The sequence below is a fragment of the Palaemon carinicauda genome, chromosome 21, assembly GCF_036898095.1.
Source record: "Palaemon carinicauda isolate YSFRI2023 chromosome 21, ASM3689809v2, whole genome shotgun sequence".
Taxonomy (NCBI): Eukaryota; Metazoa; Arthropoda; class Malacostraca; order Decapoda; family Palaemonidae; genus Palaemon; species Palaemon carinicauda.
Window position 1 is genome coordinate 3,819,149 of NC_090745.1, and position 16,474 is coordinate 3,835,622.

Consider the following 16,474-nt stretch of genomic DNA (forward strand, 5'->3'; position numbering starts at 1 on the left):
AGGTAGCAGAGGTTGAGGGCATTGTTACCCGGTCTTAGTCTGCGTGAATGAAAAGATTTGTCTGGCCCTTATTCTTTTCTTCATCCTCTCCTTCCTTGGAGAAAGCAGCATCCTGGGTTCTTTGCATAGCTGACCTCAAACCACTGCAGGGAAACCATGCTTCCTTGTGTTCCTAGTATTAAGAGTAATACTGTCATGTCCCCATACCCTGACGAGGTGGTATTGGGAGAGTCCTAACCTAGAATTCCATCGGAAGAACTCCAGGTCAACTTCCTAGGACGAGTCACACTCTTCACCTTCACACACAGCGTATGTAGGCCGCAGCAGTTTCACAACGATGCTAGCGAGGCGCAGGGACTCCTTATTTCTCGAGTACTTTCACACTCAAATATTGAGTCCCCGGGCAAAGCCAAAAGCCAGTATGGCAGGGACTTATCGCCCTTCCTAAGGGTTGAGTCACCCCATGTAAATAGCGTGGTTTGTATTTCAGTTACGGAATAAATGACAAATTCGTAGATAATTTGTATTTTTCCTAGCTATACAAACCTTAGCTATTTACACACATTTGCCCGCCAGCCCTGTCCCCCGGGATAAGTCCTACCTCTAAGCAAAGTAAAGCACTCACTAGTGTGTGTGTGAGGGGTGGGGGGGGGGGTAGCAAGCTACCCCTCCCTATCCCCCGCTATCTAGAGGTGGGGTAGTAAACCCTCGTTAAAATTCTAATGGCTCGTCATTCAGCTACGCCGAAGTAATTACCCCGTGTAAATAGCTAAGGTTTGTATACTTATGAAAAATACAAATTATCTACGAATTTGTCATATTCTAGCTGAAGTGAACATTTATACAGAAATAAATTGGCATTCCTATTTCACTTGATGTATCTACAGTATGTTGTTTAATAAACTCTCAGATTGAAATCAAAGGGAAAGCTCAATATTTTAAGTTTTTGTTTTCTGTTTCTTTACGAAGCTATTCGAATGTGTATGCTAAAGCCACAATAGCAAGTTACTCAGCAGCTCAGCTGTGTTAACAAAAGTAAGATACCAAAGTGTTCAAATTCTCAATTGTTCAGCTACTTATAAATTATCTCCAGTTATTGCCTTAAAGGGTGAGCAATGAGGATTGTAAATATTTGTATTTAGAAGTGTTAAAAGTATCTTTTTTTTAGAATTATAATTCAGATAGGGTTTTATTACTTTAAGAAATAGCTTTTTTTATCTATTATACTTTATTTATGGATTAATAGTCTAATTTTTATCAGTATTATGCTATTATTTATGACTCATTTAATTCTGTTATGTTGAAATGTAATGTAGCATTTTCACCTTGCTGCAGTCAGATACAGTAAGCATATTTATACTAAACTAAATGATTTTGTTATACTGTGTCACCTAGCCTACTTTTCTTTGTGTTAATATTTAATTAAGTTTGTTTTGGTCTATCACAACGATACTCAAGATAAGCACAAGAGAAGCGAAACCTTCAGCATAAGCTTTGAACCCAGAGCGATATCTCCAAATATCTATCAAGGGAACTCTTCCTAAAGATGAATCCATAACGAAACAGTATTGGTTAACCGTTATCACACGCATTACCTTACAAAGCAAGGGAGAGTCGCCCATGGAGATGTGATAATGGGAAATAATTTCCTCTGCCTATGATATAGTACAGTACCACTAAAGTGTTATTGGGTCCTTTGGCTGGCCAGACAGTAATACATTGGATCCCCCTCTCTGGTTACGGCTCATTTTTCCTTTGCCTAGTCTGGCCTATTCTTTCCACATTCTCCTCTGTCCTCATACACCTGTAAACCCACTGTAATTGTTCAGTGACAACTTTCCTCTTTATAAGGGCTGAAGAAACTCTTCAGCTATGGTAAGCAGTTCTTCTAGGAAAATGACACTCCAAAATCAAGCCATTGTTTTCTAGTCTTGGGTATGCCATAGTCTCTGTACCATGGTCTTCCACTGTCTTTGGGTTGAGTTCTTTTGCTTGAGGGTTCACTCTGTTACACTAATTCTATCTTATTTCTCTTCCACTTAGGTTTTTTGAAGTTTTTTTTGAGGGTTCACTCTGTTACACTAATTCTATCTTATTTCTCTTCCACTTAGGTTTTTTGAAGTTTTTATGGTTTATCTATGAAAGATCAATTTTAATGACATTACTCTTCTTAAAACATATACCAGTAATTTAAATTGTTCATTACTTCTCTTGTAGTTTATTTCCTTTCCTCTCTGGGCTTTTTTTTCCTGTTGGATCCCTTGGGCTTATACCATCCTGCTTTTCCAACTAGGGTTGTATTTTAGCTAGTAATAATAAAAATGATAATAATAATGAACTGTGTAATTCAGCTTGTTCTATTCAGAGGTAAGACTTGTGGAAATAGATACGTATTCAAAGTAGAATTTAATACATACCTCTGAATAGTACTAGTCACCCACCTCCTTCCCACTTTTTAGGTGATACTTACCTTTGTTGTTTGAGTCCTCTTTTAAATGTAAAGAGTTCTTTATCTTCTTTCCCAAGCTTGCCATCAGCTGCTGTTATGGCTTTCTGCATCTTCCCTGTAGATGAGGAGGAATTATGGGAACAATAGATTTTAGTGTAGTCATCATGTTTATTCATTCCCTGTATAAGGCAAGAGCAGCAGGTTATGCGAATGTCTGAGAGTAAAATTGATTTACATGTTTAGGGTTTTACTTCTGGTTTTTCGACTGCCACGTTCCCAACACCAAGTTAATGTGGTAGTTAGCAATGTGGCTTGAAGGTAAGATTCATGAAAAATAAATATATACAGTATATGACTCAAGAATATATTACAGTATTTTGATATTTTAACATTCCATTTTATCATGCCAATTACCAATTTTGAATTTTTCTTTAGTATTAGGTATTTTGATGGTATTGAATTAAAAGCTCAAGATATAGACAACTGACAAAATCTACCCGAGGCCCTTCACGTCAATAGGTGTAGATGATGATGATGATGATGATTTTGATATTCCTCTCTTGGTCAGCTCATGTTATATCCCTACCCCCTTTCCTCGAAATAGGTCTGTGTGAAATGTTTTTTTGTATATTTAGAGGTCTATTTTGTCTTTGATATTGTGAGAACCAAGAGGTGGGACGAGTTTCTGAACCCCACTAGGCACGGAATTTGTATAGATGAACCACACGTGGTGGTTTTAAGAAAGGAGGGTATAGAGTACATGCATACATACATATACCAAGGCACTTACCCCAATTTTGGGGGTTAGCCGACATCAAACAAATGAAACAAAAAAGGGAACCTCTCCTCTTTACATTCCTCCCAGCCTGACAAGGGACTCAACCGAGTTCGGCTGGTACTGCTAGGGTGCCACAGCCCACCCTCCCCCGTTATCCACCACAGATGAAGCTTCATAACGCTGAATCCCCTACTGCTGCTACCTCCGCGGTCATCCAAGGCACCGGAGGAAGCAGCAGGGCCTGGCGGAACTGCGTCACAATTGCTTGCCATTCATTCCTATTTCTAGCACGCTCTCTTGCCTCTCTCACATCTATCCTCTCATCACACCATCCATAGAGTATAGTGTACAAAGTACGGAGAGAAAATATTTAAATTTCTTAAAGTTAAAATGCTCATGCTGCTGAGATATAAGCAATAATGACTTAAAGGTAAGTATCAAAATGCTGTAATAATTTTTAGAATTAAAACTTTATTTTTTATTTGTTTTAGGGAATTGGCCTCTTGTTCCTGGCAAGGTCAGTAGGAGTTTCGAAGGGAGTGTTTTCACTTTTATCAAAATGTTAGTTCCTGTTCTGCTTCCATTGGTTGCATGCTATCTATACACTTAGTATATGTTCCTTCAACGGTTAGTATACTGTATATAGTTGACTCCTTTTTTATGGGTTTCTTGGGATGGTTAGTTCCTTTTGTTACTGGTGTGGTTTTTGGTTTTAGGCAAGAGTTATCTTTGTGGATAACCCTTATATTTTTTTAATAGAGAATTTCCCTTAAAAATTCTTTCCCAGTTATAAAAAAAAAGAATTAGAACTATTTTCCCTAATGTCCAACCCTTGTTCCCAAATCAACCACATTTGATAGTCTGATGTGGTATTTCCTTGGTGACCGTTTTTGTTATTTTGCGTCCAGGATGCTATGAAGGGTTTGTAAGTGTCTTGAACTTCTGAGATGATACTGTAAACTTCCAGACAATTGATACAGTACTGTATCTCGGTGATGTTTTCATCTGTCTTTTTTCACACCAAACCCATTACTTGTAGTGTATCCTTTGATAGTCGGCAAGTTTTGGCTATTAAATTCGGAATGGGTTGCAACATAAAATGTTAATTATATTTTTGCAATATCTTTATTGCAGGATGTTGTCATTGGCTGCTCTCTAAGTTGGTATTTTAAGTCTGTAAAGTGTTAAAAGAAAGTTCTTTGGTTGGTAATTTTGTAGTACAGTATCTCTTGAGTAAATTTCATTTTAATAATTGATATTTTCGTGTTCATGTGCTGCGTGGTTTCCAAGGACTATCCTGTGAAAAGGCCAGAACTGAGAATCCAATGATACATAAAAATACCACCAAAATATTGTCTTCCCTGCTCTAGGGCCAGCGTTTAAACGTGCAAGGCACAGACTTAGTATCTATAAGAGATCCACAGGTTTAGGCAATGCTGAACCCATCGTAGCACCTGCAATGAGGAAAATCATCTGGCAACCAGTGACGCTTCATCACTTGAGAACCACTGAGACAATGGTACTTGAATGCTAATTTGCTCCCAGCCGCCGTTTTATTGTTTGTCGATCTAAGACCACATGCTATTATTGAACCACCATTACGAAGTCCAGCATTTACTGCGAGTGTCAGGCATTAAGTTAAGGTTTAGCTATTCACTATTCTTAGTGACAGCATTAATGTACTAGAGGGGCTGTATTGCTGTTCATGATTGCTTTTGAATTTTTGTCTTGTTTATGCTATTGGCTATGATACGGCATAAGACACCATTCACTCCTAGCCTTCATGACAGCATGGTGTTGAAGTTTTTTAATTTTATCACCTCAAAGTTTATGAGTTTTTATTCCCATTTTGTATTGATTATTAGTTATACATGTTGCATGAGACTTTTCTTAATTTTGACCATCCTTTGCAATCAGATCTACCCGGACTGTACCACCATTTTTATAATACAGTACTGTACTAGGTATGTAATTAATTCTAATAGTTATGTCTTCTCCATCCCAAGGCTCAGTACTACACAGTATTTTAGAAGTATTATTCCAGCTGTGACCAAGTTGTGGAATGGATCTTCCTAATCATGCAGTTGAATTGTTGGAACTTCAATGTTTTTATGTTGAACAGGCTGACATAAGTATCTTTTTATAGTTTATATATAAAAGATCAATTTTCATGTTGATGCTCATGAAGTTTTATTTTAATTGTTCATTACTTCTCTTTTAGTTAATTTATTTCCTTATTACCTTTCCTCACTAGGCTATTTATCCCCGTTGGAGCCCTTGGGGTTATAGCATCCTGCTTTCCAACTAGGGTTGTAGCTTTGCTAGTAATAATTATGTTTTGATCCCTTGTGGTATCTTTTTCAGCTAGCATAGGCTTGTATATTTTGCGGTTGCCAATGTATGACGCTTTTTTTTATATTGTAGATCCTCCTTCTTCCTGGATTTATTGGAAATGGGTATTGAAGGAAAGGGAAAGGCTACCGATGAGATATGAAATTCTTTTCATACATGTCTGCTTTCTTATGCCGCAGGTTTGACTACTACATATAGTATTACAGTATGTAGTAAGGGCAAAATACTGAACTGGTTATGGGTGTGGTGTGTTCAATAGAGCCTAAACCTGTGGATCTCTTATACTCGTGGAATCTGTGGCTTGCAAATTGAAACACTGGGAGATATTTTTATGGTACTTTAATATTGTATTGGATTCTATGATCGAGCCTTTTGCATGAAAGTACAGTACTAGGAGACCACGCAGCACCTCTTCAAAGATAGGGGTTTCCTAAGTCAAAACTATTTATCTTGTCTGAAAGGTAATCTTTCTTATTTGTATTTTGATGTTTTATGGAAAAGGCATTATATATTACATGCATTGAAACTGTCCCGTGGTAACTTTATAAAGCTTTGGAAATTTCAGAAAAATTTAATTGTTGGAAGTGAGGAATTTTGGCTCAAGGCAGATGTGTTCTTCTCTTATGGCTGCTTCTTGGCATAAGAACTTGTAGTTTTTAACTGTACAATATTATTAAGTGATTATCATTTCAAACACTACGTAAGGCTAAAGTAAAACAATGATCTATGGAGTATTAATTAAAATACGGCCCGTGAAAATGATCAGACATGAATTTGACTAATATCATTTATTTTTATGATTTTTACTAATATCATACTTCTTTTTAAAACAGAAGAAAGTATTTGCTATATTTTGTTTCCTGTCTACTAATGTACATGTTGAATTAGAAATATTTCAGATTTACTATTTGATATATTTTCAGTTAGGCTTCTTTTGATATTCATGATTTGACCTTATAAAGCATTACAGTCGCCATTTTCTGTTTACAGGATCACATTCTAAGCGCTCCATATATCCTTGGACAGTATTTAAAGGAAACCGGCTTCCAGAAGAAGGTATATGTTATTGGATCACCAGGTCTTGCTGAAGAAATTAACAAAGTCGGGATTCAAACTATCGGAGTTGGAGTAAGTCGCACTCTACCTTGGTTTTATTCTCATTATGTTCTTTTGTACTGTTTCATGGTAGAGTATTTACTCTAGATATGCTAGCAATGCTTAACCCTTTTACCCCCAATGGACGTACTGGTACGTTTCACAAAACTCATCCCTTTACCCCCATGGATGGACGTACTGGTACGTTTCACAAAACTCATCCCTTTATCCCCATGGACGTACTGGTATGTTTCACAAAACTCATCCCTTTACCCCCATGGACATACTGGTACGTCCTTGCAAAAAACTGCTATTTATATTTTTTTTTTGCATATTTTTTATAACTTTATGAGAAACTTAAAGCATTTTCCAAAAGAATGAGACCAACCTGACCTCTCTATGACAAAAATTAAGGCTGTTAGAGCTATTTAGAAAATATATTTTGCAAAATGTGCTTAAAAATAAAAGAAAAGCCCTGGGGTTAAGGGTTGGAAAGTTCCAAATAGCCTGGGGATATAATTTATGCTAGAAAAGCATTTTTGATATAATTTCTGCTAGAAAAGCATTTTTTCTATAATTTCTGCTAGAAAAGGATTTTGGATATAATTTATGTTAGAAAAACATTTTGGATATAATTTCCGTTAGAAAAGCGTTTTGGATATAATTTTCTATTTGTAAAATAATTAGTATTGTGCAGGAATAAACTGTAAAAGTTTGTCATTACAAAATCATTATCTTGTGTTTCAGCCAGAGAAAATCGAGGGTTCCATATATGATGCCGTAAATGACGGTTCATTGGGTCTTGATGCAGGAGTTGGAGCAGTAGCCGTTGGATTTGACAGACACTTCAACTATGACAAAATGGTTCGTGCTACCAGCTATCTGACAGATCCTGAGTGTTTATTCTTAGCAACAAACACTGATGAAAAGTACAAGGTTGTAGGGACCAGATATCACTTACCAGGTCAGTGCCGTTGGACAGTTTACCGTGTCATTTCTGGGTGTGCTTTATTAAGTAAAAAGTAATGCATATATGCGTTTTACTAGAATTTGAAAGCCCCTGATATTGTGTAGTTTTGTATTGGTTTAAGTACGTTAAGATTCTTACTAGAATTTGAAAGCCCCTGATATTGTGTAGTTTTGTATTGATTAAAGTAAGTTCAGATTCTTACTAGAATTTGAGAGCCCCTGATATTGTGTAGTTTTGTATTGGTTAAAGTACGTTAAGATTCTTACTAGAATTTAGGAGTCCCTGATATTATGTAGTTTTGTATTGATTAAAGTACATTAAGATTCTTACTAGAATTTGAGAGCCCCCTGGTATTGTGTAGTTTAGTATTGGTTACTAAAGCTCTTCTTTTCCATGCAACTTAATCTAACTTAAGTCTTTTCACTTGATAGGCATCCAATGGTCAACTTATGTAAAGGCATTGTGAATATTGTGTATTATGCCTACAATAACTGCAATCATAGAGGATCAAGAAAAAGCACTTGTCTCATTTTAATTTACATGAAGATTGCATCTAGCTGTAAAATATGTTAAAGGTTTGTAAAGAGGGTATTTAAAATGCAAATGAGGTGTGATGACTGGTGCATTAAGTATATAAATCTAACCTGAAATTCACTGCTGTTCATCTGGAAGAGACTGCCTCGACCTCTAAATTTGAATTAAGAGATTTCTACAGATGTTGCTTTAACAGGTGCCTGCCCTTTTTCTCATTGTACATTCACACCTGTATGGCACCATAATGTCCATTCACAAAAAGTACATTGAGAATCTCTTCTATTTTTATCTTTTCACATTTTATTAGTGGTTTATCCTAGTTGCATTTAACTTCAATTTAAGGTACGTCTACTAAGTATGTTAATACACGGGTTTACTGTATGGTATTTTAAGAGCGAGGAAGATTATAAAGGAAATCTTTGATCCTTACACTTAGTAATGTGAGGAGTGTAAAGATAGGTCTGACGTATGTGGTTTAACCGTATTTTGATTATACAGAAAGTAAGCATAGGAAGTGTGGATAGATATATTAACACACTAGTATTGGCAGGAGCTGCTGGGTTAGCATCGATTTTGAGCGACAGCATTCCCACTCCTGAGTAAGAAGAATTTTGTCCTTTAATGTTCATTGATTCAGAGAGGATATGACTAAACAGATGAAATGGTAGGTTGTTATGACGTCATATATAGAGGAGAGCTCTGTTTTTTAGTAGAGTAAGAATCGATAAAGCTGACAAATGGATTTAGGGACAAGACCACCCTTCATATCAGGATTTTTCTTTTTGACTCCCCCCAGGCAGCAAATGATTTATGTGTTAGTTTCTTTTTCTTTAACCCAAGTGTGATAAACACAGATTTGTTTGTTACCCACTTGGAAGGATATCAAGGCCCAACTTGGCGGTATCCATGATATGCTAGCTCTATTGCCACCTGGTATGCTCGCCACCCAACGTGGACATGGATATAGAGCACAGACTGTCTCATGGTAGTCAGAGTGTCAAAGGGTCTAACCCCAAGATGGCCTTAGCCATACTGTTTGAGGGCTAGTATTATACATGGTGCTACTCGATTTATTATTGGCAAAATGTGGCCAGAGTCATGTGTCTTGCCATTTCCTTGAAATGTATGATCTAAATAGGTCTTTTCATATTTGAGCTGGGAACACTTTTTAGTGAATAAAAATGATTTAGGGTGTCTTTATTCTTTCCCCCTGACTGCTAACTTATTTTTATTAATTCTCAGATGTTATTGTGCACCACATGCTCAACCTTAGAACACTAAACCTCCATGCAAATAGTAGTAATTTAAGGATTGGTGTCTTATAAGGCTTTTGTAGTCAAGAAGTTATGAAAGTGAACATTTTTATTATAAGGTTTTATATATAAGTGCAGTGCATTTGTGAATAATCTTTGTCCTTTTCAGCTGCTGGCATTCTTGTCAGCACGATAGAGCAATGTACAGAACGGCCTGCACGTGTCATGGGAAAACCTTCCATGAACATCTTTTATATGCTGCAAGCACGTCATGGTGTCCAGCCAGAGAAGACCTTGGTTATAGGAGACACGTAAGTGCACAAGCCTTTTTTGGGTCGGATACATTATTACCTCTTATTTAATTTCAATACTGTACTTTTAATTTTAATATTTGTATACTTTGTTAAACCACTTACCGCAGGATTATTCACACAACCCACCTGACAGCTAGCTCTTCAACGTATATAATGCCAATGTTCATAAATTATTAACTTGCACTTATGATTGTACACAAAAACTAAAAGATTCTTTGGAAATTTCATCTGCTGAGATCTGTTGCAAGTATTATTTTGGAGGTAAATGTGCGGTGTGGTGTCCAAGCACATTCCTGTAAAGGGTAGAACAGGGAATCCAATATGACAAATTACCAAAGAAAGGAAAAACATTTCTGTAGAGGTGGTGTGTGGTCACCTAGACAATCCCTTTTCCTCATTGTAAAGGGAAGGGGGATATTGAATTTTCACAGAGTTTGGAAGATGGCGGTTTGGTGTGATTTTGTGCGCAAGCAGCATTGTCTCTAGTATATCAGTGATGACATATCGTTGGTTACCAGATGATTTTAAGCATTGGAGATACTGTGACAGTTTCAATGGAATCTGAATCCATGTTTCCCTTACACGCAAGGAATGTGTGATTTGCACGTTTAAACACTGTCTCTAAAGCAGGGTAGATAATGTTTATTATTTTCATGTCTTCTTGGATTTGCGGTTCTAGCCTTTACATTAAAGTCCTGGAAGATCATTCAGCACCTCCCCAAATAGGTTTGCCCTTTGTCAAAACCCCCTTTTTTTTATATAAATTCTTGTTAAGAATATAGTAAAAGGTCCCCTGGGTGCCTATAAATACCTGTGTTGTTGTTTAGGATCTGTCCTTCTATTAATACCTACTCTGCAATGATATAGTATTATGAATTTGGCTAAGTTGCAATAGAATGTTTTTCAGGTACTATTGAGTTCTAACAGGCTATTCTTTTTCAGACTTAACACCGACATCATGTTCGGCAACGAGTGTGGTATGTGGACCATCTTGGTATTAACTGGCGTATCAACCCTTCAGGAGGCTCGCCAGCTTTCCTGCACTCAGGACCCCAAGAAGCAAAAACAGGTGCCGTTGTTTTATTTGAATTCCGTTGGGGATATAATTAAGCTTTTGGATGAAGTTAGCAATCAGGTAAATGAACAAGAACATTGATCCTTAAAGGGACAAATCGTGCATTTTCAGTAGTCTTGTTCATGAATGAACAAAGATTACTTTTGTAGTAAAAAAAAAAAAAAAACTGTGCCTTAGAATTGGTTATAAGTCCTCAATTTCTTTTTTATTTTACTCTTAGAAGCTTTTAGAAGGATAGAATTTACTAAATTTAGTAATATAAACCACATAAATCTTAGAAATTACTATTTATACAGAATATATAATTCAAAAGCATTTGTTTTCTTTAAAGTACAGTACACTGTACTATATTTTATTTCTTTGTGAACTGTCTATATTTGGCAAACACTTTATAAAATACAATGAAGTTCAGATATTTGAAAGGGTACTTTGATTAAATGTTTGTAGTCAGCATAAATTTATAAACTATTGAAAGCACTGCAAGGAGTTTACTACGTTTACATGTAAAAAAAAAACCTGATATAACGTATAAAGGGGTTTGTGCGCGTGTATATTTTTCTGGAATCTTTTTAAGTACTACTACATAAGTTGTAGTAAAATCAATTGTACTTTGATATTCATTTTATAGTTTTATGCAAATCTTGTAGGTTGACACTAATTATTTCGTAACTGATATATATTGTAAGTACATTTTAGTTTTAGTTGCAGTTGTAACCAAGATGACAAACTTCAAAGTGAAGTATAAAAATCTAATGACCATAGCTATTGTTAGGGCAAAGTTTGCAGTATTTCAAGTTCTCAGTTGGTGGTTGTTATATAGTAAACCATAGGAATTCTTATTGTTTTGATGGATGCAGGGTTTGATTATCGCTCTTTTGGGAAGCATTTTTGGAAGTTTCTATGCTTCAGCTATGTAATGGTATATGCTAAAGTTTTCTGAAACTTCTTGTCCTGTCATTATTAGGCATTTCAGTTTTTAAATTCATTGGTCTGTATGGCAAAATATTAGTATAATATTGGCTTTTAGTGTATAGGAAATCTGTGCGGGAAAGAGTGAAGTTTTAGTTGATGATACTGCAGCTAGCATTGGAGAGGAGTTTTGACTATAAAGGTTACCAAAATATTGCATTTCTACTCTTTTATTACTCTGTTCATACTTTGATTTTTGTTAGCAAAGCAATATTTCCACCAACAGGTCAATATGGTTACTCAGACTAATGGCAGTGTAGCAATCAGTTACTGAAGTTATTACTGATAATCTGTTTTGCCTTTATAAACTCAGGTCACAAATTCCAGAGTAATATGCTGTTTGGGATTATTGAACTGAAAAATGCACAACTTTTGTCAAGTTTTGTGTTATGTATATTGCATAGTATGTGCTTTTATATGTTAATGACTAGCAGTAACAGAATATGTGCTGAGCCTTAGGTGCTTTTCAGTGTTCATATGTTTACACAGTAGAAGTAGCATTACTGTGTTTGCGGTAAAATACAGGAATGTCTTGAAAATTCAGCACTGTCACAAACTTTAGTATGCTCAATAATATTACAGTTTAAATAATCTAATTCTACTGTAATTTTTTATATTTTCAGTATGTTATGCCACACTTTTTAATGATTTTACCTTTCAAGTAAAGTCCTTTACCATGTATACATCCATGATTTATGCAAATGAAAGGGACTTCTGAATTTAAGAATAAGAATATATGTTTAGGTTTGAAAATTTATAGATTACTAATCATCAATAGTGTAATTAGAATATATTAGTTTTTCATTGTTGTTTAACAGATAGTAAAGAATTTAAGTTTTAAACATTACAAAAGAACTATAAAGGGTTTGAATTTCAGTAAGAAATCAATAAATGAAAAGACAGTTATTGTGCACGAAAATGATTAATTGGTATCGTTGCCTTCTCAGGTGCTTCCGTAGAGTTTAAGTAGAATATCGAATTAGATTTTTTATTTACAACATTGTCATATCTATGCAGCTAATTTGATTAGCTCTTAACCCTTTTACGCCCAAGCTATTTGGAACTTTCCAACCCTTAACCCCCAGGCATTTTCTTTTTCAAGCACATTTTGCAATATATTTTGTTTAAATTGCTCTAACAACCTTAAATTTTGTCATAGAGAGATCAGGTTGGTCTCATTCTTTTGGAAAATGCATGAAGTTTCTCATAGTTATCAAACATATGCAAAAAAATGTAAATAGCAGTTTTTTTGCAAGGACGTACCAGTACTGTACGTCCATGGGGGTAAAGGGATGAGTTTTATGAAACGTACCAGTACGTCCATTGGGGGTATAAGGGTTAAACTGTGAAATAACAATCATGCAGCCATTGGAAAATTATTTCAACTAGGATGCATACTGTAATGTAAAATTAAATTTACATTGTTAGTTATATTGAACAGTTATAATTTATGTTTGAAAACCAAGTTTATAATTTATATGGGAGAGGGCTCTGATCACAGAAACCTTGTAAGCAAATTTTCAAGCCCATTTTCAACCATTTGTCATTACATTGTTAAAATTGGTTTAGCGTAGGAGTACAATATAGGCGTATTAAAGATTTCTCTAATAACTAATAAAGTGTCAAGAAAATAACTCAAACTGCATAGGGACTTAATATTGAAAACTTATGCCACATAGTTTGTAAAACAATGTGTTTGTAAGACCTAAAAATTTAAATTTAACTTTTGATGATCAAAATATTAGTCAAAGAAATGGACAGTATCTTCAAAATTATGCTTTGTAGCCTAAGGGAAGTAATGTTAAAATTCAATAGACCGCCCAAATCTAAATGCTCCTTACAAGTTAAGTCTTAAAGTGGTGTTTTCTTGCTTGCTTTTGCTACATGGCTCACATTAATTTTAATGGAAGTTTAGGATAATTGTACTTGGTGGAAGGTTGAGATGGTAATATGAGTGTTGGGTGTGTAACCTGAATAGATTGGTAGCCTATCTACTTCTACCTGCAGGGGAATGATTGTATATTTTAATCCTTCAAATATGAGTGTTGGGTGTGTAACCTGAATAGATTGGTAGCCTATCTACTTCTACCTGCAGGGGAATGATTGTATATTTTAATCCTTCAAATTTCTATTCCAGAGCAATAGGAAATTCACATAACTGTACACTTATTTTTTTTAAACTTTTGGTCTACCCAAAAGTACAATTAGTATAAGGGCAAGTTTTAAGATGTGGTTTATGGAAAGTTCATTTAATTTGTTTATTCAAATTTACTCAAAACATATCTGTAGCTTTATAAACCAAGGGACTCGGTCCTCAGAGACCATATGATCGTTGTTTGGATCTGATGGCATACAGGTTAGAAAGTGGTCTACATATACAACTCATTCATATTAAGATGTAAGACCAGTCATTGATATTTTCCATAAATTGAAAAAACTTGCCATTCCTTCTATGTACCATAAAATTTATTGGATGCCATGTTAGCAAAGGATGCATTTAGTTTGAAAATGTTAATGTAGATCAGAGAGTCCTTGCAGTTGGGAGTTCAATAAACCTTGAAGCAGATTACTTTATGTACTTTTCTGTCTTAAAATTTCATTTTGTATTGATGGTGAGTGAGGCAAAATACAATACCTGGTCTATTAGAAATATTTGGGTTAAGTACTTGAGAGTTTGAATTATGATATAGGATATATTTTATAAAAGGTTGTAAGTATGCAGTAATTAACCAAAATTAAATGGTGCTGGATTTTTCATTGTGCATTATACATTGTTACTTGTCAATTTAGAAAAAATAGAAATTTAAGAAATTCTTAAAATTTATCCAAGTAAAATAAATTGTAAAAGACTTCTCCATGTTAGTTACTAGTAAGATATGTATGATGCATTTTATATACTAAAGTATATCTGTTGTATTCTAGTCAGGCATTATCTTAACAGTTGTATTCTAGTCAGATTTATTATTAACCTTTGCATTCTAGTCAGGTATATTATTAACACTAAAAAATTGTGTAATGAAACAAAATTACAATAGTGGTGTTTCTTTTTGCAATACTTCTGTGACTTTAGCAGTGTACAACTAGTCACAGTTTTCATATTTTGGAACAAGATTATTTGGACAAAGTAAAGACTCTAGATTGTGAGAATTTAAAATCTATCTGTAACATCATAGAGTTGAATGTAAAAGCAGTTCTTTATAAAATTTGGTAGTTTGTAATAATTTTGATATTTCTAATGTGAATCAAGATGAGTTTATTTGGATTTAAATATTTTTGTCACCATATATTTGTTGAGGATAATCATTATTAACCAAAGGTATAATATCTTTAAAAAATAAAATTTTCTCTTGCCCTTACCAATTTTGATAGTCCTATTAACTAATTTCTGATTGGAAATATCTGTTTGATTTCAATGCATAATTATTTCAGATTCTTATAAGTTAGTCAATGATCTTGAAGTCGAATTTATAGATGTAAAACAACTATCCTTGTGTATCATGAAGTGTGACTGGTGCTTTAAACATTGTAATGAATTCTAACTGACATGAAACTTGTTGGGTCCAATCATCATTGCTTATTGATAATTTCAAATGAGCAAGTGCTGTTCTTTAAACTGTACATCAATACCTCTCTTCATGACCAATAGCATATGTAATTCAGTATTGATGGTCAAATTCCTAGACTTGCAGAGCTCTATTTCCTTGTTGGCTGGCATAGCATTTGTCTTTTACAATCACTGTAGGGTATCTACATTTGATGCATTAGCCGCAGTCTCACTGCTGTGGTGATAGCTACTCCTAAGTAATAGCCAGTGCAGGACTTCAGCCTCTCGCCATAGTTATTACAGCATCAGAAGCTACTTGGCAGCAAAAGCTAAAGCATTGGGCTCATCAGTGGTAGCAACAGCGGCATCCGGCTCGTCAGTGGAAGCAGCTGCGGCTCCAGGCTCGCAATTTCGGTAGGTGGGGCATCCAGTTCATCAGCGGTAGCAGGTGCTGCATCCGGCTCGTCAGCGGCAGCAGGTGCTGCATCCGGCTCGTCAGCGGCAGCAGCTGCGGAATCCGGCCCTTCAGCGGCAGCAGCTGCGGAATCCGGCTCGTCAGCGGCAGCAGCTGCGGAATCCGGCCCTTCAGCGGCAGCAGCTGCGGAATCCGGCCCTTTAGCGGCAGCAGCTGCGGAATTCGGCCCTTCAGCGGCAGCAGCTGCGGAATCCGGCCCTTCAGCGGCAGCAGCTGCGGAATCCGGCCCTTCAGCGGCAGCAGCTGCGGAATCCGGCTTGTCAGCGGCAGCAGCTGCGGAATCCGGCTCGTCAGCGGCAGCAGCTGCGGAATCCGGCCCTTCAGCGGCACCAGCTGCGGAATCCGGCTCGTCAGCGGCAGCAGCTGCGGAATCCGGCTCGTCAGCGGCAGCAGCTGCGGAATCCGGCCCTTCAGCGGCAGCAGCTGCGGAATCCGGCTCGTCAGCGGCAGCAGCTGCGGAATCCGGCTCGTCAGCGGCAGCAGCTGCGGAATCCGGCTCGTCAGCGGCAGCAGCTGCGGAATCCGGCCCTTTAGCGGCAGCAGCTGCGGAATTCGGCCCTTCAGCGGCAGCAGCTGCGGAATCCGGCCCTTCAGCGGCAGCAGCTGCGGAATCCGGCTCGTCAGCGGCAGCAGCTGCGGAATCCGGCTCGTCAGCGGCAGCAGCTG

The 16,474-nt window shown here is 36.5% G+C and overlaps 1 protein-coding gene across 1 annotated transcript in view; it reads left to right on the plus strand.

Moving 5' to 3' along the window:
* LOC137615160 (glycerol-3-phosphate phosphatase-like) overlaps positions 1-14,740 on the plus strand; it is a 50,032-nt gene extending 35,292 nt beyond the window's left edge. The window contains exons 3-6 of the mRNA XM_068344797.1: positions 6,570-6,707; positions 7,422-7,638; positions 9,601-9,742; positions 10,688-14,740. Of these exons, the coding sequence (XP_068200898.1) occupies positions 6,570-6,707; positions 7,422-7,638; positions 9,601-9,742; positions 10,688-10,901 (711 nt within the window). The 3' untranslated portion in view covers positions 10,902-14,740. The remainder of the gene's footprint in view (positions 1-6,569; positions 6,708-7,421; positions 7,639-9,600; positions 9,743-10,687) is intronic.
* The last annotated feature ends 1,734 nt before the right edge of the window (positions 14,741-16,474 follow it).